The 23140-nt window shown below is 43.4% G+C and overlaps 1 protein-coding gene across 2 annotated transcripts in view; it reads right to left on the bottom strand.

Annotated features, from left to right (window-relative positions):
* The window catches only part of LOC137371785 (flagellum-associated coiled-coil domain-containing protein 1-like), a 71588-nt gene that overhangs the window by 26713 nt on the left and 21735 nt on the right, over positions 1 to 23140 (bottom strand). For both annotated transcript variants that reach the window (XM_068034656.1, XM_068034657.1), the window contains exons 2-8: positions 18365 to 18434; positions 9191 to 9312; positions 7011 to 7031; positions 4968 to 5061; positions 3666 to 3727; positions 3125 to 3222; positions 2333 to 2385 (exon numbers count right to left, since the gene is read on the bottom strand). In XM_068034656.1, the coding sequence (XP_067890757.1) occupies positions 2333 to 2385; positions 3125 to 3222; positions 3666 to 3727; positions 4968 to 5061; positions 7011 to 7031; positions 9191 to 9312; positions 18365 to 18412 (498 nt within the window). In that variant the 5' untranslated portion in view covers positions 18413 to 18434. The remainder of the gene's footprint in view (positions 1 to 2332; positions 2386 to 3124; positions 3223 to 3665; positions 3728 to 4967; positions 5062 to 7010; positions 7032 to 9190; positions 9313 to 18364; positions 18435 to 23140) is intronic.

The following is a 23140-nucleotide window of genomic DNA, read 5'->3' as shown; positions in this document are numbered from 1 at the left end:
AGTTCCAGGCACTCACCACCCTCTGTGTAAAGAACTTGCCTCGCACATCCCCTCTAAACTTTGCCCCTTAAATCTATGTCCTCTATCATGCCACCCCTCCACCTCCGTTGTTCCAGTGAAAACAATCCGAGTTTATCCAACCTCTCCTCATAGCTAATGCCCTCCAGACCAGGCAACATCCTGGTAAACCTCTTCTGTACCCTCTCCAAAGCCTCCACGTCCTTCTGGTAGTGTGGTGACCAGAATTACACGCAATATTCTAAGTGTGGCCTAACAAAAGTTCTGTACAGCTGCAGCATGACTTGCCAATTTTTATACTCTGTGCCCCGACCGATGAAGACAAGCATGTTGTATGCCTTCTTGACTACCTTATCCACCTGCGTTGCCACTTTCAGTGACCTGTGGACCTGTACGCTCAGATCTCTCTGCCTTTCAATACTCCTAAGGGTTCTGCCATTTACTGTTACTTACTACCTGCATTAGATCTGTCGTTGGGAAATTGTTTGAATCCATTATTAAGGAAGTAATAACAGGACTTTTAGAAAGTCAAAACGCAATCCATCAGAGTCAGCATGGTTTTATGAAGGGTAAATCGTGTTTGACTAATTTGCTGGAGTTCTTCGAAGATGTAACAAGCAAAGTGGATAATGGGGATCCTGTAGATGTAGTATATCTGGACTTCCAGAAGGCATTTGATAAGGTGCCGCACAAAAGGTTAATACACAAGGTAAGATGACATGGGGTTAGGGGAAATTTATTAGCTTGGATAGATGATTGGCTAACCAACAGAAATCAGAGTGTCGGGATAAATGGGTCCTTTTCTGTTTGGCAAGATGTAACTAGTGGGGTGCCACAGGGTTCAGTCCTCGGGCCCCAACTATTTACAATCTATATTACTGACTTGGATGCAGAGATAGAAGATACTATAGCCAAATTTGCAGATGACACTAAAATAGGTGGGATAGTAAGTTGCAATAAAGAAATAAGAAATTTACAAATGGATATGGATAGGTTAGGTGAAATGGGCCAAAATTTGGCAGATGGAGTTTAACGTGGATAAGTGTGAGGTTATCCATTTTGGTCGGAAGAATAAAAAGGCAAATTATTATCTAAATGGAGAGAAACTTCAGAGTGCTTCGGTGCAGAAGGATCTGGGTGTCCTCGTGCATGAATCGCAGAAAACTAGTATGCAGGTACAGCAGGTAATAAGAAAGGCAAATGGAATTTTGGCATTTATTGCTAAAGGAATAGAGTATGAAAGTAGGGAAGTGTTGCTGCAACTGTACAAGACTGCACCTGGAGTATTGCGTACAGTTTTAGTCCCCTTACTTGAGGAGGGATGTAATTGCATTGGAGGCAGTTCAGAGGAGGTTCACTAGATTGATTCCAGGGATGAGGGGTTTGTCTTATGAAGAGAGATTGAGCAGTTTAGGCCTTTACTCTCTCGAGTTTAGAAGAATGAGAGGAGATCTAATTGAGGTATATAAGATGATTAAGAGGATTGACAAAGTAGATGTAGAGAGGATGTTTCCTCTTGTGGGGCAATCTAGAACGAGAGGTCATAGTTTTAGGATAAGGGGTAGCAGATTTAAAACGGGGATGAGGAGAAATTACTTCTCTCAAAGGGTTGTGAATCTGTGGAATTCACTAGCCCAGAGTGCGGTGGATGCCGGGACATTGAGTAAATTTAAGGAGGAGATAGACAGATTTTTAATTAGTAATGGGTTGAAGGGTTGTGGAGTTGAGGCCGAGATGAGATCAGCCATGATCGTATTGAATGGTGGAGCAGGCTCAAGGGGTTGAATTTTCTACTCCTCCTAGTTCTTATGTTCTTTCCCCCATGGGACACTACCTCTTCAAAAGTGGTAAGTTTAGTTTTGTGGGAAGCAGTTGGGGGCTGAACGCAATAATAAAAGTCAGTGGCAGCTTCAGGGCCTTCCAGAGCTTGCTCTCTGTAACTAGGTCACCAATCAGCAGTCAGAGTCAGCGCCGCAGTCCCAACCCAGATCCCGAGCAAATGTCAGCAGTAGAAAAGTCCCAAGATTTAGGAGCCTTCTCATGACATCGCAAGTGAGACTGAATTTGATTGAGAAATTGTTAGTTGGCATGTACGCTGATATATATATTTCTGTGTGTATATAATATACATATATATATATATCTCACACATATATACCAAATGGTCTACTCCCGCTCCTATTATATTCTTATGCTGCACCTCAAAAGTAATTTATTGTCTGTAGCACTGAGACATTTCAATTTGATGATGTGCTATAAATTCACATGTTGTTTGTCACTGCTATAACATGTTAACCCGAGGTTAACACCTTACCTTGTAGGATACAAATGCAGCCTGCACATTGTCAAACTGAATCGTCAGCTCAGCTATGAAACAAAAGGAGAGAGGATTTTTTTTTTCACTCTAGGTCACAGACCAGGTTAGTTCAGGTACCCAATGAACCATATATTAGACCAATCCTGATACCCCCATTTACCATATATTAGACAGGTTCAGGTATAGATAGCACACATACAAGGCAGTCAGTGATTGGATTAATCCATTAGTCCACTGTAAGTCTCAATTTTTTCACACGACGACTTTGTTCATGAAGACATCTTACTTCAGTGTGGATGGTAATCAGTGCAGGAGGGCAGATATATGGTGTTTATTAAAATTTCTCATGAAGATGTACACAAACCCTTCCTGGCACCAACATAAACTGTTCTACAGCAGTAGAGAGGCAAACTTACTGCTACTGCTGAAGTCATCAGCGGAAAATGTACAACAGTGTGCCTTGATCCGCACAGGTACAAAGTATTCTCAAATCTTATACAGAAAGTGTCATGGCAACCCAGATGACCCAATTAAAAGCACACACATTCTGAATAGACATTGAGCTAACTAAGGACACTGACAATAATTAAAGGAGTAAATAAAATAACTAGCAAAAGAAGCAGCTGTTCCAAATTAGGATCGGTTGCCCTTTTAAGATTAAAGGTAAAATTTCAGTATGTGATTTTTTTTTTTAACTTTGAAAGAAGGTTAAACACCAGAAATGAAGGAATACTTAATGAATCCACTCCATATAATGCTGTTTTGTTGAGCAGCGTGAATTGGACCTACAGAGTTCCTTTTCTGCTTTCTGCTTCTGTTCCTCCATCATCTCTCCATAGTTGTTATGCAGTTCCTCGATTTCAAGTGCATTGGTCTCCATAACTTTTCTGAAATAAAATAACCTATATTATAAAGAACTAGCCCCTTAACCCTTTTCACTGAGCTCCCCAACACTGCACTCAGAAACCATGACATGTTTTTGATTTCAGGACTGCCAACTCACCAAGGCAAGTCCCACTCCAGCTTTGAAAGGCAATTACACGTGTTGCAAGCAATAGTCTTCAGCTGCTTTTGAACTTAAAGAAGGAAAGCATTAGACTAGACCTTTGAGCATATTGACATGGTAGATACAACACAGGCCAGATTGAAGACTGGACAAGCCAAGGTATCCTCTTATTCCAGCCCCCAGTTAACACTTCTAAGTTAGGTACAGCACATAACTTCCCACACACCTTCCATTCCCAACAATAGATCTCCATTGCATTGTTTGCTTTTTAAAAAATCAAAATCGCTACCTTCTCTTTAACCCCACAGTTTTTCATAGTCCTACCTCTGCTCTTCTTCATGCTTTCTCTGCATCATCAAGTTTGTCTCCTTGCCCTCACTCTGAAACTGGAACCAATAACATTTACAGTGAGGTGCTATCTCTTGAACATGCATTAACCTTCCGAGTACTTCATGTCCCAGCAGCATTCACAGCACAAATATATATCACACCACACAACGTTTCAAAAAGTGGTTTCATATTCATTTCTGTTGATTGTCAGGAAGCAAAGTTTGAGGGACATAAGGTTATTAACTCTCACAGTGAATGAATATAATCTTTTGATGACACCTTTTAAAATAAATCTGGATATCTGGTTAGGAACAAGTTGAGTTGAATGGGTAAGTACAGATTGAAGTTTATGTAGAATTGCAGTACAGGAACAGGCCTTTCAGTCCAACAGGTCTATTCTGGTGTTGATGCTCCATGTAAGCCTCCACCCACCCTACTTCATTTCACCCTGTTAGCATACCCTTCTATTCCTTTCTCCCTCATGTACTTATCTAGCTTCCCTTTAAATACATCTATGTTTTTCTCCTCAACCTGTGGTGGCAAATTCCACATCCTAACCACTACGTTTATCCTGTTTTTATACGAATTTATTCAGGATGCCAAATAGTAACCAGGTATCAGATAATGCAACAGATTCTCTTTCATTGTGGTCTCCATCAGCTTTGGTACTGTTGACAGAGAACATACTGTTCTGTAATTGTTGCTTTTGTATCTTCACACTCTGTGAATAGCATGAAGCAGTGGAAGGATTTGCAGGCTGATTAACAGTCTGGCAGGCCATGACATGAATGCTCCTTCCTTGTCCGTAACTAGACAAAGTGTAGTTAAGTCCTATATGGCATGAGGGGTCCATAACCCATATGAGGGGGGCGTCATTCACACCCACCAAACATGAGTATCCCACTGCACGTCACCCTAGCATTCCAAGCTGAAGATTCACTCCCTACTTGCCTGGACTGCCTAGAATTCAGAGTTTGAACACTGCACTTCCTGACTCAGAGGTGGGAATTCAATCACTAGGCCAAACGCTCACTCAGTCTATATTTCTTTGGGTCTAGCTATGATCCCTTCCCATGGATAAGGCACAATGACTGTTACTTTTACCAGTTGACAGAAGTGCTTGAAAAGATGAGCTGAGTAATCACAATCCACATCTTGGACCGAATACCAGGTACAACACAATAAATATTCCACTCTCCAAAACCATGAGCCCTTCCACTGAAGTGCAAAAACTCGGACACAAAAAAAAAGTCTTACCCTAATGATCCCCTAAAGGCAGGTAGCTCTTTAACTCACCCTGTTTACTATGGTCATTTGCTTGACGCTCTCCTCCTCCAGTAGATGCACCAGCTGAGTGATCTGCTTTTGCAGGTCTGTCACCAGCTGCTCTCTGGAAAGCACAAGATTCAAACATTTGCTGAGTTGTCACATTTGATCAAGACTGTAGATTTCAAGATGGTTTGGATCAGAAATTTAAGGTCCAAATGGAAACTGAGCTGAACATGGGAACAGGGCAAGGCCATTCACGTCTCCTCTCCCCCGCCCCCCAACTCCCGAATGTGTCCCGGCAGGACACGCAACTGTTCAGATGGGTTTCACCTTGACCACACTGATGTATAGAACATGGCAGAAGAAAGAAAAGATAAGGTAAAAAGGAATACGGAGCAAAGAGCCCAGTGGTTCAGCAGGTTAAGTGATTGTGAAGCTGAGTCAGACAAGGCAACAGGTTCAATCCCTGGTCTATGCTGAGTAAGCTGATTCCAGCCAAAGCCAAAATTGGCCTTGCATTGGAGAGGACAAAGTCTGCCAGGGTTCCCATTCTTAATCTATTGGAAACAACACTTGCATTTATGTAGCTCCTTATTAATTTGGAAAAACTCCCAAGCTGCTTCACAGCAGGGTACATTGACACTGAGACTTAGAAGGAGACATTAGGACAGTTTGGTCAAAGAGATCTGTTGTAAGGAGCATCTTAAAAGGAGGAGACACAGAGAGGTTTAGGGAAGGAGTTCCAGAACTCGGGGCTTAAACAACTGAATGCACAGCCAGGGCTGGACATCAGACAAACAGTCTGACGACACAGAGGCAGCGAATGGTCAAGAGGGGTGATGGTGAGGTAAAGCTGGGTGTCGTCAGCTTAGGAAATAGTCAGTCCTTTTTGTGGGAGTAGGGAAAGAGCAAGAATCATAGAATCTTACAGAAGTGCCAGTTGGATTTTAAGAGTTGTCCAATTTAGTCCCACACCAGCTTTTTCCCCATAACCCTGCAAATTAATCCTCTTCAAGTACATGTCTAACTGCCTTTTAAAAGTTCCTGTGGAATCTGATTCCACCACTCTTTCATGTAGTGCATCCCAGATCTTAATAATCCTCTAAAGAAATTTCTACTCCTTTCCCCTCTAGTTCTTTTGTGAATTATTTTAATTCTGAACACTCTAATTACCAACCTACTTGTCAGAGAAAATAGTTTCTCCCTAATTGTTCTATCAAGACCTTTCATAATTTTGAATACCCATATTAGGTCTTTCCTGTACCTTCTATCCTCGGAGGAAAAATACCAGCTTCTCCAATCCCTCCTCATAACTGAACTCCCTCAACCCTGGTACCATCCTGGTAAACCTCCTCTGTAACTCTCCAGGGCCTTGACACTGTTCCTAAAGCATTTTCCCAGAATTGGACACAGTACTCCAGCTGAAGCCTAACCAGAGATTTATAAAGGTTTAGCAAGAATTCCTTGTTTTTATATTCATTGACCCTTAAAACACCAAGTGTCCCAAATGCTTTCTTAACCTTATCAACTTGCCCTGCCACCTTCAAAGATTTGTGAATATGCACCCCCAAGTACCCCTGTTCTTGCGCTCCCCTCAAAATAGAACCATTTAGATTATACTGTCTCTTCATGTTGCATCACTTCACACTTTTCTGCATTGAACTGCATCTGCCCATTTCATCAGTCTGTCTATATCCCCCTGAAGTCTGATACAGTCATGCTTACTATTTTTGCTAAGTTTTGTATTATCCGCAAACTGTACTCAAGTCCAGGTCATTGCTATATAACAAAAAATAGCAATGGTCTTAATACCAGTCCCTGGGGGAAACCCACTGCATACTTCTCTCCAGTCAGAGAAACATCTGTTCATCACTTTTCTCAGCCTCCTATCCCTTAGCCAATTTCATACCCAAGCTTCCGAAACCCCTTTAGTTCTATTTTCTGAATCTGGTAGAAAAGAGAGGTTGCAGAAAGGAATGAATTCAACTTGTAACTCTGGGTTTAAGTTGGCATGCTGTCACTCAATGAATTATGACTTGTTCTAAATGCACATCAACTGCAAACACTCACGTCTGGTTTTCTGATGCAGGCCTGAAAAATTAGATAAAAATCTGAATTAATGACTGAGTACCAGTTATAAACTCTAATATGCTGCACACAGATGCTTCCCAATTATAATCCACTCCCTCAGATTAAACAATGCGGAAGTCTCTCAATTAAATTTTTTTTTCTAAATGGTACAATTTGTATATGGAGCCCATGATTGCTTACAGGCAGAAGTAATTTTCAGTCTCCCTTGCATGCAAGTATTGACTTGATTCATGTTCACACTTCAGAGAAGCAGCGTCCGCTCCCCATAGGAGAACAGTGCCATAGCTATAGAGGTTCTCTTTTTTAGTTCACAGTAACAGAAGTAACATGCTAGCAAACCATCAAGTACAGAAATCTGAGGCACCCTGTGTCCCTACACAGAATCCTAGGGACCGTGATTCAAAAACCTACAAAAGAAATAGCAGCAGGAGTAGATCATATGGCCCATCGAGCCTGCTCCGCCATTCAATATGATCATGGCTGATCTTCGGCTTCAACTTCACTTTCCTGCCCGCTCCCCATATCCTTTGATTCCCTGAGACACCAAAAATCTGTTTATCCCAGCCTTAAACATATGGAGCATTCACAGCCCTTCGACTGAAGAAATTTCTCCTCATCTCGGTCCTCAGCCCTGAGATTGTGCCCCCCCGTTCTAGATTCCCCAGCCAGGGGAAACAATCTCAGTGACTACCCTGTCAAGCCTCCTCGGTATCTTGTATGTTTCAATGAGATGACCTCACTTTATGGCCTCTAGTGCAAGTATATCTTTCCTTAAATATGGAGACCAAACTGCACACAGTATTCCAGGTGTGGTCTCACCAAAGCCCTGTACAATTGTAGCAAGACCTCTTTATCCTTGTACATCAATCCCCTTGCAATAAAAGCCAACATACCATTTGTCTTCCCAATTGCACGCTGTACCTACATGCTAACTATGTGTTCCTTGTACCAGTACACCCAAGTCCCTCTGGACATCAACATTTCACGCTTCTTAAAAAATATTCTGCTTTTCTATTCTTGCTACAAAGTGAATAACCTCACACTCCTCTACATTATAGTCATTGTTGCCCATTCACTTAACCTGTCCATATCTCTTTGCAGCCTCTTTCTGTCCTCCTCACAGCTGACAATTCCACCAGCTTTGCATGGTCAGCAAACTTAGATACATTACTCTCTGTCGCTTCGTCTAAGTCATTATAGATTGTAATTAGCTGAGGCCGCAGCACTGATCCTTGCAGCACTTCACTAGTCACAGCATGACACTTTCAAAATACCGTTTGTCCCTTCTCTTTGCTTCCTATCCATTAATCAGTCCTCTATCCCGATGCTAATATATTACCCCCAACTCCATGAGCCATTATCTTGCATATTAACCTTTTGTGTGGCACTTTATCGAATGCCTTTTGGAAATCCAAGTATACGACATCTACTGGTTCCCCTTTATCTACCCTACTAGTTACATCCTCAAAAAACTCTAATAAATTTGTTAAACACGATTTTCCTTTCATAAACATTAAAGGTGAAATATGGCTTACGTAATAGAGAGGAGGTTTAACACCATGTTAACTAATGCAGATAGCAAGAAATACAAGTACAGGAGTCTGGAGCAGATATAGCAAGCTGTACAGTACAGGGAGGCTGGAAGAGAAATGGCAAACTGTACAGTAGAGAGAGGCTGGGACAGAAATAAACTAGAGTGCAGAGAGTCTGAGACAGATATAGCAAACTGTACGGTACAGGGAGACTGGGACAGTTATAGCAAGTTGTACATTACAGGCAGATAAGTACAGTTATAACACGCTGTACAGTACAGGCAGACAGGTACAGCTATAGTAAGCTGTATGGTACAGGGAGACTGGGATCGTTATAGCAAGCTGTGCAGTACAGGGAGACTGGGACAGATATAGCAAGCTGTACAGTACAGGGAGCAAGTCAAATACTGAGCTGAGACAGATATATACAAACTACACCATATGAATTGTTTAGACAGAGATACAGCAGCTGAAGTTGAAAGTTTAGACTGAGTCATGGACAAGCTCAACAGTTCAGATATTTTCTCAGTACGTTACAGATCAAAATCCTGCAGTTCACATGCTTTTTCTGTGTGCCTCCCTCCCCTTCCCAATAAGTAATTCAATAGTTTATAAGCGTGAAGTTACCTTGAAACAAATGGCTTGGGAGGGTGAATCCGATTGAAGAACTCATCACACAGTGAAACGGCAACATTACTTTTGGTCCGTGACAAGACATATCCTGGTGCGATGACAACTGAGTCCCCTTTCTGTAAAATTAATAATCATTTATCCGCTGTCTTAAAACAGCAGTTGAAACAGATCCTGTTACAAGAACATAGCATGTAGAGAGCTAGGGACTGAGCTCATACCAGTGAAGCTCCATTTAGTCTCAGCGGAAAGAAACGGGACCCGAGTAACTAGAAATATTTTGGGGTGAAAGATGGTGACACAAAGCGTCATCATTCTGAACCTGCATCACAAGCACAAGAAGATCTAATATGGAGGGCAAGCATTCAGAAATTAAATTTGCCTCCGGGTGTCAATTCGTGCTGACTTCTCAGGGCCACCCTGGCTTTTCTTCCTTTGCAGATGGAGAATGAAGAGCATTGAAAAAAAAAATTGATGAGAACATCAGGAACCATGACAGTAGGAAATACATCAGTGCATTCGTTGAAATAAAAAAAACGAAAGTGCTAGAATTACTCAGCAGGTCAGGTAGCATCTGTGGAGAGAGAAGCAGAGTTAACGTTTCAGGTCTGTGACACCTTTCATGCATCTGTTGAACCTGTTTCATCCAATGGGCCAGATACAACTTAGTATCATGGATTAGCAGAGGCTCAGTGCCAGCACTATTGCCTCTGAAACAAAAGGTTCAAGTCTTACTCCAGAGGCTTGAGCATACAGTTGAGGCTGACGGTGCAGTGCAGTACTGAGGGAGTGCTGCATTGTCAATGGTGCTGTGTTTTGGATGAAATGTTAAACTGAGGCCCCATCTGCTTTGTCAGGTGGACATAAAAGATCCCATGGCACTATTTCAAAGACAACCAGGGGAGTTCTCCCTCGTGTCCTGGCCAATATGTACCTCTCAACCAACATCACTAAAACAGATGATCATTATCACATTGTTGTCTATAGGACTTGTATGGAAATGGCTGCCGTGTTTCCTACATTACATGACATGCCAATGACCAGATCATCTGCTTTTTAATGATGTTGGTTAAGGGATAAATATTGGCCAGGACACTGGAGAGAAATCCCTTGATTATCTGTCTTTCTTTTCTACTAACTGAGAGGTGGTGAAGGAGAGTGTAAACTTGAACTGGAGTGGGGAGGAAGGGAAGAAAAACAGAACACGAGTTTACACGGATGCTCAGTGCACACTGCAGATCAAAGTCCTAAAGTTCTCTCTTTCTGTTTGGACGAGTAGGGTGGGAGGGGTAGAAAGAGGAGTGTCTTCTTGAATTAAATAGAGGGGGTTGAAAGATGGAGTAGAGTAGTACCTTGTACTGGAGGGATAGAGGGAAAAAAAAGACTTGCATTTATATAGTTATATAGTGCCTTTTATGATCTCAAAACATCCCAGAACACTTACAAACAATGAAGCACCTTTGAAATGTAGTCACTGTTGTCATGTAGGAAACACAGTAACCAATGTGCGAGAAAGAGAGAAGAGAATGTCCCCAACTGGGTCCAAAGTAATCGCGTCTTTGTGAACTAAGAGTGGTTAGAGGTGGGTTGGTGACTGTTGGGGAACTGAAGGTCCAGTTAGTCTGTTGAAAATGTCAGTTTTCTGCAAAAAGATTAAAAATCTTGTGGCCAGCCTCCATCTTTTCACTCCACCCACTCCTCTGACCTATATTGGCTCTCTCTCCCCCAGTGTTTCCAATTTAAAATCACCGTCCCTTCAATGGCCTTGCTCCATCCTTTCTCTGTAACCATTCCAGCTCTGCAACTACCAACTCCCACCCACACTCATGAACTCTCTAATCCTCTGACTGTAGCCTCTTCTGCAACCTCCAACCCACCCCTTCACCACACCATTGGCAGCTTTCTGGTCCTTGTGTTCCAGAATTCTCTACTGAAACCCCGCTATATCTCCACCTCACTCTCCTCCTTTTAAAACCAGTCTCCTTGACCAAACCTTTGGTCACCTCTCCCAGTATCACTTCTTTGGTCTTCATTTTTTTCCCCTAATGTCTCTATAAAGCACCTTGGAATGTCTTTTCTACCTTAAAAGTGCTATATAAATGCAAGCTGTTGTTGTACCCTAATGGGCATGAACTTGGCCCTAATAGGCAGTCTTGTTCTGGGAGGCAGCCATAAGGATGCTTGATGTAGGAACTGGATATGTCATTTCAAAAGGTTAGAGTGCACGTTTGGGATAGAGCAAAGACATTTGTGGCTTGATGAGTTCATCAACAGTCAAGATAAAATCAGTAAAAACAAGCATAAGGAGAATTCAAAATAGCTCTTCAAAGACAATGCTGTAATTTGATGAAAAAAATCAGCACAGCAGAATATCAGCCACTTTGTAATGTAATAGCGAAAATCTCTTAGAAATGGACCAGCCAGCATTTCACAATTTGATACCAGCCTATGTTTAATGATCTTTCTTTCCTTTCACAAACTCTGGTGCAGATATGCGTGCTATTCTCCCACAACCTGGACACTATTGCAGCATAGCGATATTTGCAGAATACCCCAGCCTGGTGTAAAACACGGTGGTAAAACAACAACTTGCATTCATATAGTGCCTTTAACTTTGTAAAGCAACCTAAGGCACTGCACAGGAGTGTTATAGAGTCATAGGGTCGTACAGCATAGAAACAGGCCCTTCGGCCCACCGCGTCCATGCCGACCATAATGCCTATCAATACCAATCCCACCTGCCTGCATTAATTCCATATCTCTCTATGCCTTTCTCATTCAAGTACCTGTCCAGATGCATCTTAAATGTTGCTACTGTTCCTGTCTCCACCACCACCTCTGGCAGCTCATTTCAGATACCCACTATTCTTTGTGTGAAAAAATTTACCCCTTTGATCCCCGTTAAACCACCTCCCTAGCACCTTAAATCTATGCCCTCTAGTTTTAGTCACCCCTGCCATGGGAAACAGACTCTGGCTATCTACCCTATCTATGCCTCTCATAATTTTACATACCTCTATCATGTCCCCTCTCAGCCTCCCACTTGCCAGACGTCCCTTTACCTGTAAACAGCCTCTCCCATTCAACTTTTGAGAGTTCCTGTCTGATGCCATCGAAATCAGCCTTCCCCCAATTTAGGACTTCAACCTGAGGACCAGTCCTATCCTTTTCCATAACTATCTTGAAGCTAATAGAGTTATGGTCACTGGTCCCAAAGTGCTCCCCCACTGACACATCAACCACCTGCCCAGCCTCATTTCCCAAGAGGAGGTCGAGTGTAGCCCCATCTCCAGTAGGGCCATCCACATACTGCTTCAGAAAACTATCCTGGACACACTTAACAAATTCTTCCCCATCCGATCCCTTAGCACGAAGGCAGTCCCAGTCAATATTAGGGAAGTTAAAATCACCTACTATTATGAGACACAATTATAACAATTTAGTAAGGATTTAATAAGTATTTATTTATTTTATATTAATTAACTAATTAGTGCTAGAAATGACAGTTAGAGGGGTGAAGTGCTTCACCTGTGAGATGTGGGAGGTCCGTGACGCTTCCAGCATTCCAGACAACTACATCTGCAGGAAGTGTACCCAGTTGCAGCTCCTCACAGACCGCATGGATCGGTTGGAGCGGCAACTGGATGCACTTAGGAGCATGCAGGTGGCAGAAAATGTCATACAGGAGTTTTAGAGAAGTGGTTACACCCAAGGTGCAGGCAGATAGATGGGTATCGCTAGAAGGGGCAGGCAGTCAGTGCAGGAATCCCCTGTGGCTATCTCCCTCTCTAACAAGTATACTGCTTTGGATACTGTTGGGGGGGATGGCCTATCAGGGGAAAACAGCAGCAGCCAGAGCAGTGGCACCATGGCTGGCACTGTTGTTCAGCAGGGAGGGACAAAGCGCAGAAGAGCAATAGTTATAGGGGACTCTATAGTCAGGGGCACAGATAGGCGCTTCTGTGGACGTGAAAGAGACTCCAGGATGGTATGTTGCCTCCCTGGTGCCAGGGTCAAGGATGTCTCTGAACGGATAGGGGGCATTCTGAAGGGGGAGGGTGAACAGCCAGAGGTTGTGGTACACATCTGTACCAACGACATAGGCAGGAAGAGTGATGAGGTCCTGCAGGGGGAGTTAGGTAGAAACTTAAAAGACAGGACCTCTAGGGTTGTAATCTCGGGATTACTCCCTGTGCCACGTACCAGTGAGGCTAGAAATAGGAAGAGAGTGCAGCTAAACACGTGGCTGAACAGCTGGTGTAGAAGGGAGGGTTTCAGATATCTGGACCATTGGGATCTCTTCAGGGACAGATGGGACCTGTACAAGAAGGACGGGTTGCATCTAAACTGGAGGGGCACAAATTTCCTGGCTGCGAGGTTTGCTAGCGTCACTCGGGAGGGTTTAAACTGGTGTGGCAGGGGGGTGGGAACCAGAGCAGTAGGACAGCAAGTGAAATAAATGAAGGGGAGCTAGTAAATAAGGCCAGTAAGACTAAGAGGAAGAGCAGGCAGGGAGATGTTGCAGAGCACAGCGGGACTGGTGGTCTGAAGTGCATTTGTTTCAATGCAAGAAGTATAACAGGTAAGGCAGATGAACTTAGAGCTTGGATTAGTACTTGGAACTATGATGTTGCTATTACAGAGACTTGGTTGAGGGAAGGACAGGATTGGCAGCTAAATGTTCCAGGATTTAGAAGCTTCAGGCGGGATAGAGGGGGATGTAAAAGGGGTGGGGGAGTTGCATTACTGGTTAAGGAGAATATCACAGCTGTACTGCGGGAGGACACCTCGAAGGGGTCATGCAGTGAGGCAATATGGGTGGAGCTCAGGAATAGGAAGGGTGCAGTCACGATGTTGGGGGTTTACTACAGGCCTCCCAACAGCCAGCGGGAGGTAGAGGAGCAGATATGTAGACAGATTTTGGAAAGATGTAAAGGTAACAGGGTTGTAGTGGTGGGTGATTTTAACTTCCCCTATATTGACTGGGACTCACTTAGTGCTAGGGGCTTGGATGGGGCAGAATTTGTAAGGAGCATCCAAGAGGGCTTCTTGAAACAATACGTAGATAGTCCAACTAGGGATGGGGCCGTACTGGACCTGGTATTGGGGAATGAGCCCGGCCAGGTGGTCGAAGTTTCAGTAGGAGAGCACTGCGGGAACAGTGACCATAATTCCATATGTTTTAAGGGACTTATGGATAAGGATAAGAGTAGTCCTCGGGAGAAGGTGCTAAATTGGGGAAGGCTAATTATTATAACAATATTAGGCAGGAACTGAAGAATTTAGATTGGGGGCGGCTGTTTGAGGGTAAATCAACATCTGACATGTGGGAGTCTTTCAAACGTCAGTTGATTAGAATCCAGGACCAGCATGTTCCTGTGAGGAAGAAGGATAAGTTTGGTAAGTTTCGGGAACCTTGGATAACGCAGCATATTGTGAGCCTCGTCAAAAAGAAAAAGGAAGCATTCGTAAGGGCTGGAAGGCTAGGAACAGCCGAATCCCTTGAGGAATATAAAAACAGTAGGAAGGAACTTAAGCAAGGAGTCAGGAGGGCTAAAAGGGGTTATGAGAAGTCATTGGCAAACAGGATTAAGGAAAATCCCAAGGCTTTTTATACGTATATAAAGAGCAAGAGGGTAACCAGAGAAAGGGTTAGTCCACTCAAGGACAGAGAAGGGAATCTATGTGTGGAGCCAGAGGAAATGGGCGAGGTACTAAATGAGTACTTTGCATCAGTATTCACCAAGGAGAAGGACTTAGTGGATGATGAGCCTAGGGAAGGGAGTGTAGATAGTCTCAGTCATCTCACTATCAAAAAGGAGGAGGTGTTGGGTGTCTTACAAAGCATTAATGTAGATAAGTCCCCAGGGCCTGATGGGATCTACCCCAGAATACTGAGGGAGGCAAGGGAAGAAATTGCTGGGGCCTTGACAGAAATCTTTGCATCCTCATTGGCTTACAGGTGAGGTCCCAGAGGACTGGAGAATAGCCAATGTTGTTCCTTTGCTTAAGAAGGGTAGCAAGGATAATCCAGGAAATTATAGGCCGGTGAACCTTATGTCAGTGGTAGAGAAATTATTAGAGAGGATTCTTTGGGACAGGATTTACTCCCATTTGGAAACAAATGTACTTATTAGCGAGAGGCAGCATGGTTTTGTGAAGGGGAGGTCATGTCTCACTAATTTGATTGAGTTTTTTGAGGAAGTGACGAAGATGATTGATGAAGGAAGGGCAGTGGATGTTATCTATATGGACTTCAGTAAAGCCTTTGACAAGGTCCCTCATGGCAGACTGATACAAAAGGTGAAGTCACAAGGGATCAGAGGGGAGCTGGCAAGATGTATACAGAACTGGCTTGGTCATAGAAGACAGAGGGTAGCAGTGGAAGGATGTTTTTCTGAATGGAGGGATGTGACTAGTGGTGTTCCGCAGGGATCCGTGCTGGGACCTTTGCTGTTTGTAGTATATATAAATGATTTGGAGGAAAATGTAGCTGGTCTGATTAGTAAGTTTGCGGACGACACAAAGGTTGGTGGAGTTGCGGACAGTGATGAGGATTGTCAGAGGATACAGCAGGATATAGATCAGTTGGAGACTTGGGCGGAGAAATGGCAGATGGAGTTTAATCCGGACAAATGTGAGGTAATGCATTTTGGAAGGTCTAATGCAGGTGGGAAGTATACAGTAAATGGCAGAACCCTTAGGAGTATTGACAGGCAGAGAGATCTGAGCGTACAGGTCCACAGGTCACCGAAAGTGGCAACGCAGGTGGATAAGGTAGTCAAAAAGGCATACGGCATGCTTGCCTTCATCGGTCAGGGCATAGAGTATAAAAATAGGCAAGTCATGTTGCAGCTGTACAGAACTTTAGTTAGGCCACACTTAGAATATTGCATGCAATTCTGGTTGCCACACTACCAGAAAGACGTGGAGGCTTTGGAGAGGGTACAGAAGAGGTTTACCAGGATGTTGCCTGGTCTGGAGGGCATTAGCTATGAGGAGAGGTTGGATAAACTCGGATTGTTTTCACTGGAACGACGGAGGTGGAGGGGCGACATGATAGAGGTTTACAAAGTTATAAGCGGCATGGACAGAGTGGATAGTCAGAAGCTTTTTCCCAGGGTGGAAGAGTCAGTTACTAGGGGACATAGGTTTAAGGTGAGAGGGGCAAAGTTTAGAGGGGATGTGTGAGGCAAGTTCTTTACACAGAGGGTGGTGAGTGCCTGGAACTTGTTGCCGGGGGAGGTGGTGGAAGCAGGTAGAGACATTTAAGAGGCATCTTGACAAATACATGAATAGGATGGGAATAGAGGGATACGGACCCCAGAAGTGGATCTGAGTCCACGAAAACATCAGCCATGATCTTATTGAATGACGGAGCAGGCTCGAGGGGCCGGACGGCCTACTCCTGCTCCTAGTTCTTATGATCTAAGTGCAGAAGGTTTTAGTTTCGTCAGGCATCAAGATCGGCGCAGGCTTGGAGGGCCGAATGGCCTTTTCCTTTGCTGTACTGTTCTTTGTTCTAGACAGCAAACCAGATAAGGAGCTATTAGGCCAGGTGACCAAAACCTTGGTCAAAGAGATAGGTTTTAAGGAGTAACTTAAAGGAGGAGAGAGAAGTAGAGAGGCGGAGGGGTTTATTGTGGGAATTCAGGATTAGGCCCAGGCAGCTGAAGGCACAGCCACCAATGTTGAGGTGAAGTAACTGGAAGTTGTATGAGACACAAGAATCGGAGGAGCACAGAGATCTTTGAGGATTGCAGAGCTGGAGAAGATTCCAGAGATAGGGAGATGCAGGTTATGGAGGATGAGAATTTAAATAAAGGGAAACTATGGGCTGGATTTTATTCCAGTGAGGGGGGTCCTGGCAGCGGGCTAGAAGGCCCTCTGTCAGACCCCTGGTGTCATTTCACGGTAGGCAGTCAATTAACTGCCCACCATCAGGAACACTGACCCTTTAAGGGACAAGCCCCCGCCTCCAGAACTGCCATCCAATCAGAAGGCTGGCAACACCGCCGGGAGTGGTGGTCACTGCTGGAGGCCCTGCAGAGTAGAAGATTGAAGACTACACCGGGAGAGGTAAGTGAGGTCACCAGCGCCATTCAGGCACACCCTGGTAACAGGGTGGGAATGGGGATGTTAATGAGAGTGAGGGGGGTGGGGAATGGCAATAAAGGGGCCCTGGATTGCCCCCAAGGTAGGGAGTCCCCAACCCCACTTTACCTGACTGTACCTGGCAATGTCATTCTGTGGCAGCAGGCCCTCCTCTGCCTTCAACAGAGTTGAGGTGGAGGTGGGAAAATGCCCATAAATGGCCATTAATTAGCCACATAGGGGCCTCGATTGGCCGGGACAGAAGGCCTTCCATGGCCTTCCCCATCTCAGACAAAATGGCAGGGGGCCCGGGCGATGTCTGGAATGGCGCCCCCTGCCATTTTGTTTGCCGCCCTCTTCTAACAGCAGAACAAAATCCTGCCCTATAGTTTACATATGGCAAGAGGACAGAGGGTGAAGGAGGCAACGAGGCATTCGGAGGATTGAAAATGGGGATACTATCAAGGGTTTGTGATTATATTCAAATAAAGGAGTGCAGACTGATGGAGTGACATATCTGTTCAAATGGAGGTTCCTACACAAAATGTTACCCCATCCTTCTCTTGCAGAATCTGGTTAACCTGAATATTTCCAATTTTTAAAAAAATCCATATTTTGAGGATTCATCTCTGGTCAAATTGCTCAACTTGTCTCTGTCGACACGTGGTCCCCTTCCACCCGCCGCGCTACAGTTTAGCTTAGTTTAGTTTTAATTTAGAGATACAGCACTGAAACAGGCCCTTCGGCCCACCGAGTCTGTGCCGACCATCAACCACCTATTTATACTAATCCTACACTAATCCCATATTTCTACCACATCCCCACCTGTCCCTATATTTCCCTACCACCTACCTATACTAGGGGCAATTTATAATGGCCAATTAACCTATCAACCTGCAAGTCTTTGGCATGTGGGAGGAAACCGGAGCACCCGGAGGAAACCCACGCAGACACAAGGAGAACTTGCAAACTCCACACAGGCAGTACCCAGAATTGAACCCGGGTCGCTGGAGCTGTGAGGCTGCGCCACTGTGCCGCCACAGTATTGCAGGTCTGTTCGTGTAACGAATCCCTTACCTTGTAACGTTGCGGGAAAGTCGTCCCTCTTTCGCATTTTCTACACATGTCCAAGGCTGTTCCTGTTGTGCTGAAGGGGAAAAAAGCAAAGAGAAGTTATGACATAAACCTCCTTTCTGGATCAGAAACAGTTCAGGAACAGAAAAACACCAGCAACAATGAGTGCTGCTTTCAGTAAGAGATGGTTTCATGTCCTACAATAACTCATCTAACCTTCAGGACAGCATCTCCTGTTATACCATATTAGTCAGTCTATCCAAATATTGAGACAAACATTTCCTAACACAGAAGCAGGTTTACACACTCTACTTTCATTCTCCCAGAGATGCCAATCTCACTATTTCATAAATCAAGAGACAAACTCAAAAAACCCAAGTGATATGTTATGAAAATCATGAATTGCTATTCTTTTCAAACATAAACCAATGTAGATCGACAGTTCGTTTATATACCTCATTAGTGGATTAAGTAATCTCTAACAGGTCAGAGCTCTTTACAAAAATTGTAGTTCCATCTGAAAATGTTCCAAATCCTAATTACTTCCTGTGTAAAAAGGTTTTTCCTCATGTCGCCTGTTTCTTTTGCCAATCACCTTAAATTTGTGCTCTCGGGTTATAGACCCCTCACCCTTTGGAAAAAGTTTCTCTCTGTCTACTCTATCTAAACTCTTCATGATTTGAAACACCTCTATTAAATCTCCTCTTAGCCTTCTCTGCTCTAAGGAGAACAACTCCAGTTTTTCCAGTCTATCCATGTAACTGCAATCCCTCATCCCTGGACCCACTTTAATAAATCTCTTCTGTAATGCCTCCAAAGCCTGGATATCTTTCCTAAAAAGTGGTGCCCAATTCTTTTCGGTCCTGTTGCTGAGAAAGAAAATAGTCATTAATGATATCCACAACATTGTTCTGGCAATAGAATGCTCATATGATACACAATAACTGAGGAAAATCATGAACCACATCTGGAACATCATTAATGGTAATTATAGTAACGCATAATGTCTCTCAAAATATGGTGCAAGTAGAATTATAACTTAGCAGTGAAATCCAATTCATGCCTTCCAACATCACTTGAGGGATTATTTTCCATGACACATGCTTTCTATATCTAACACATCTTTTGAACAGCACATAGGAGGGACAACTTTTTAAAAAAACCTGTAACTATGAGGCAGGCCAAATTACATGTTTCTGAACTGTTTTTTATTTATATATATATATATATATATATATATATATATATATATACACACACACAAATCAATATCTGGTGGTTACAAAAAAGTTTGTTCTCAATTATTTTCTTCAGTTCACCAACACAAAAATCAAGTCATTGACAGTAAAATACCACAATAAAAACATCTTAAACATGTACAACCAAAGAATAACTTGAAGCAAAAAACTGGACCCCAGCCAGAAAAGCCAAAGTGATTTCTTCTGTGGTCCTGTATCTGACTATGTTTCGAAGCATCAATAAGCCCAAATTAAATACATACCACCAGAAAATGACTAAAAATAGAAGATTAATTTCGCTACTTGCATGACTCGCATCATGAGGCTTGTTAAGAGCGTGAAATGAAATGAGAAAACAGGTGCTCAAATCATTTGGTGCTCCTTTCCACAAGTCGGAGATGAAAATTAGATGATATTTGGTAGTGGTTTAATTTATGACCATTATCCACACAAAAAGTGTGCTAAAGTTGTCTGCATTCTTCCCTCACTTTTCTCCCCATATTGATCTTTTGTTGAAAAAGGGTAGGTCGGGTCTCGGTCTGTTGGCTGGATTTTCCCAGTCCCATGGGGTTGGGGTTTGAGGCCGGGATGTACCGGGAAAACAGGGGGTAGCCACGTTAGGACAGCTCCCCAACGCATTCCTGCTGCCGGGGAGCTTTCCCAGGGTTGGGCTGGTAACAGGATCAGCTGCCCACCCCATGGAGGAGGGCAGCAATTAGGACGGTTAAGGTCCAAATTAGGGGCGATAGTGTGGCTTTGCCGGAACTTTCCTACTGGCAGAGTCGCTCACCCACTACGTGTGGAGATTGCCAGCTCACTGGAGGCGGCCTGGACCATTCTCACCTTTTGCTTCGCACCCCTTTCTCTTAATCTCTCCTGACCGCCACCCTCTCTCAGAACCTCCCTTTAGGTCTTTTCCTGCTCCCCTTCTCTCTGCCTCTGTATTTGTTTAAAAGCTGTTCATCTCTTAACAGCTTCCTGTTCTGATGAAAGATCATCGACCTGACAAGTTAACTCTGTTTCTCGCTGCCAGACTTGCTGAGTGTTTCCCACGTTTTTTTTTATCTATAAAGAAGTGTCGCCTTTTGCCAGCCTTTACTACCTGTCTTGCATGTTAAAGTTAGAGCGAAAATAGTAACACATGCTTACAGACTCTCCCCAATCTGATGTTGGAGTGAATGAGTGCTGTAGTTGTTTCAGCACACTTTATTAAGATGACAGGAGATACATTTACTGAATGTGCTGGTTACAGATTATCAATCCTACGGATTACATACTAGGTGATCTCACACGGTGTTTGCTTAGTGATACTCTGGAGCAATGGGTTGTAATGTATAGCTGCTAAGGTGGAGCTTGGAGTTGTGCTTTATCTGGTCTGACCCTAGAAAGCTAAGGTTGCCAACTCTTCAGGATTGCCCTGGATTCTCAACAATTAAAAAACAATCTTCACAATATTGCTGCAAGCAGACCAGGAGAAAAATCATGGGGGCATTAAAAGACATTTTTAAAAATAATTTTCTTTGAACACTTTTGTTTTAGTTATAGAAATTTTCCATTTCCATTTGGTGTAGGAGGGTGTGACAACATGAGGATGGACAAATACTCCGTGTCTGTCTTCATGAAGGAAAATACTAAAAACCTCTCAGAAAAAATGGAGAATCAAGGGACTTGTATAAACGAGGAACTGCAAGATATTAATATTAGTAAAAAAAAAATAGAGAAATTAATGAGGCTGAAAGTGGATAAATCCCCTGGACCTGATGATCTACATCCCAGAGTGTTGAAAGAGGTGGCTGTAGAGATAGTGGATGCATTGGTAGTCATCTTTCAAAATTCTATAGACTCTGGAATGGTTCCTGCAGATTGGAAGGTGGCAAATGTAACCTGACTATTTAAGAAAGAAGGGAGAGAGAAAACGGGGAACTACTGTTAGCCTAACATCAGTCGCAGGGAAAATAATAGAATCTATAATAAATGATGTGATGACAGGACACTTAGAAAATAATGGTAGGATTGGGCAGAGTCAACATGGAATTATGAAAAGGAAATCATGTTTGACAAACCTGTTGGAGATTTTTGAGGATGTAACTAACAGAATAGATAAGGGGGAACCAGTGGATGTGGTGTATTTGAATTTTCAGAAGGCTTTCAATATGGTCCCACACAAAAGGTTGGTAAACAAAATTAGAGCACATGGGATTGGGGGGAATAAAGTGGCATGGTTTGTGAACTGGTTAATGACAGAAAACAGAGAGTAGGAATAAGTGGGTCATTTTTAGATTGGCAGGCTGTGACTAGTGGGGTACCGCAAGGATCAGTGCTTGGGCCGCAGCTATTCACAATCTAAACCAATGATTTGAATGTGGGGATTAAATGTAATATTTTGAAGTTTGCAGATGACACAAAACTAGGTGGAAGTGTCAGTTGTGAGGAGGATACAAAGACGCTTCAAGGGGATTTGGAGAGGCTAAGCGAGTGGGCAAAAATTTGGCAGATGGAATACAATGTGGAGAAATGTGAGGTTATCTACTTTGATAGGAAAAACAGAAATACAGAGTATTTCTTAAATGATGAGAAGTTCGGAAGTGCTGAATTTCAAAGGGACTTGAGTGTCCTTGTTCATGAGTCTCTGAAAGCTAACATGCAGGTACAGCAAGCAATTAAGAAGGCAAATGGTATGTTGCCCTTCAATACAAAAGGATTTGAGTATAGGAGTAAAGATGTCTTATTGCAATTGTATAGAGCCTTGGTGAGACTGCACCTGGAGTACTGTATGCAGTTTTGGTGGTCTTACCTAGGGAAAGTTATACTTGCCATAGAGGGAGTGCAACGAAGGTTCACCAAACTAATTCCTGGGTTGGAGGGATTTTCCTATGAGGGGATTAAATAGACTGGGCCTTTATTCTCTGGAGTGTAGAAGGATGAGAGGTGATCTCATTGAAACGTACAAAATTCTTATAGGGATTGACATGGTTGATGTAGGAAGGATGTTTCCCCTGGCTGGGGTGTCCAGAACCAGGGGATAAAGTCTCAGAATAAGGGGCAGGCCATTTAGGACTGAGAGGAGGAATTTCTTCACTCAGAGGGTGGTGAATCTTTAGAATTCTCAGCCCCAGAGGGCTGTGGAGGCTCAGTCGTTGAGTATGTTCAAGACCGGGATTGATAGATTTCTACATATTAAAACATCAAGGGCCATGATCTCATTGAATGGCAGAGCAGACTCGAGGGGCTGAATGACCTACCCCTGCTCCTATTTCCTATGCTATGTTCTTATGTTGCACAACCAATAGTGGGAACGTGGAGGCGGGACAGTTGGAGGCAGGAGCTCAGTTAATGACACCAGGAATATGTCCAACCAGTGTTGGCAACCATATTCAAGGCTACTGCTCACATAAGTCCTTGTGGAAACATGCACTGTAGAATGTCCTGAAGTTGTGAAAGGTGCTGTATAAATGCAAGTTCTTTCTTTTCTTGCAAAATGGTAAGATCCTCCAATATTTTCTGGTAACTGTTGCTGGGTTCTTGGGCATCACTTAAAGCA

This window comes from Heterodontus francisci, chromosome 7 (genome assembly GCF_036365525.1).
Source record: "Heterodontus francisci isolate sHetFra1 chromosome 7, sHetFra1.hap1, whole genome shotgun sequence".
Lineage (NCBI taxonomy): Eukaryota > Metazoa > Chordata > Chondrichthyes > Heterodontiformes > Heterodontidae > Heterodontus > Heterodontus francisci.
Note: the sequence above shows the minus strand (reverse complement) of the source record. Positions and strands in the feature narration are given on the sequence as shown.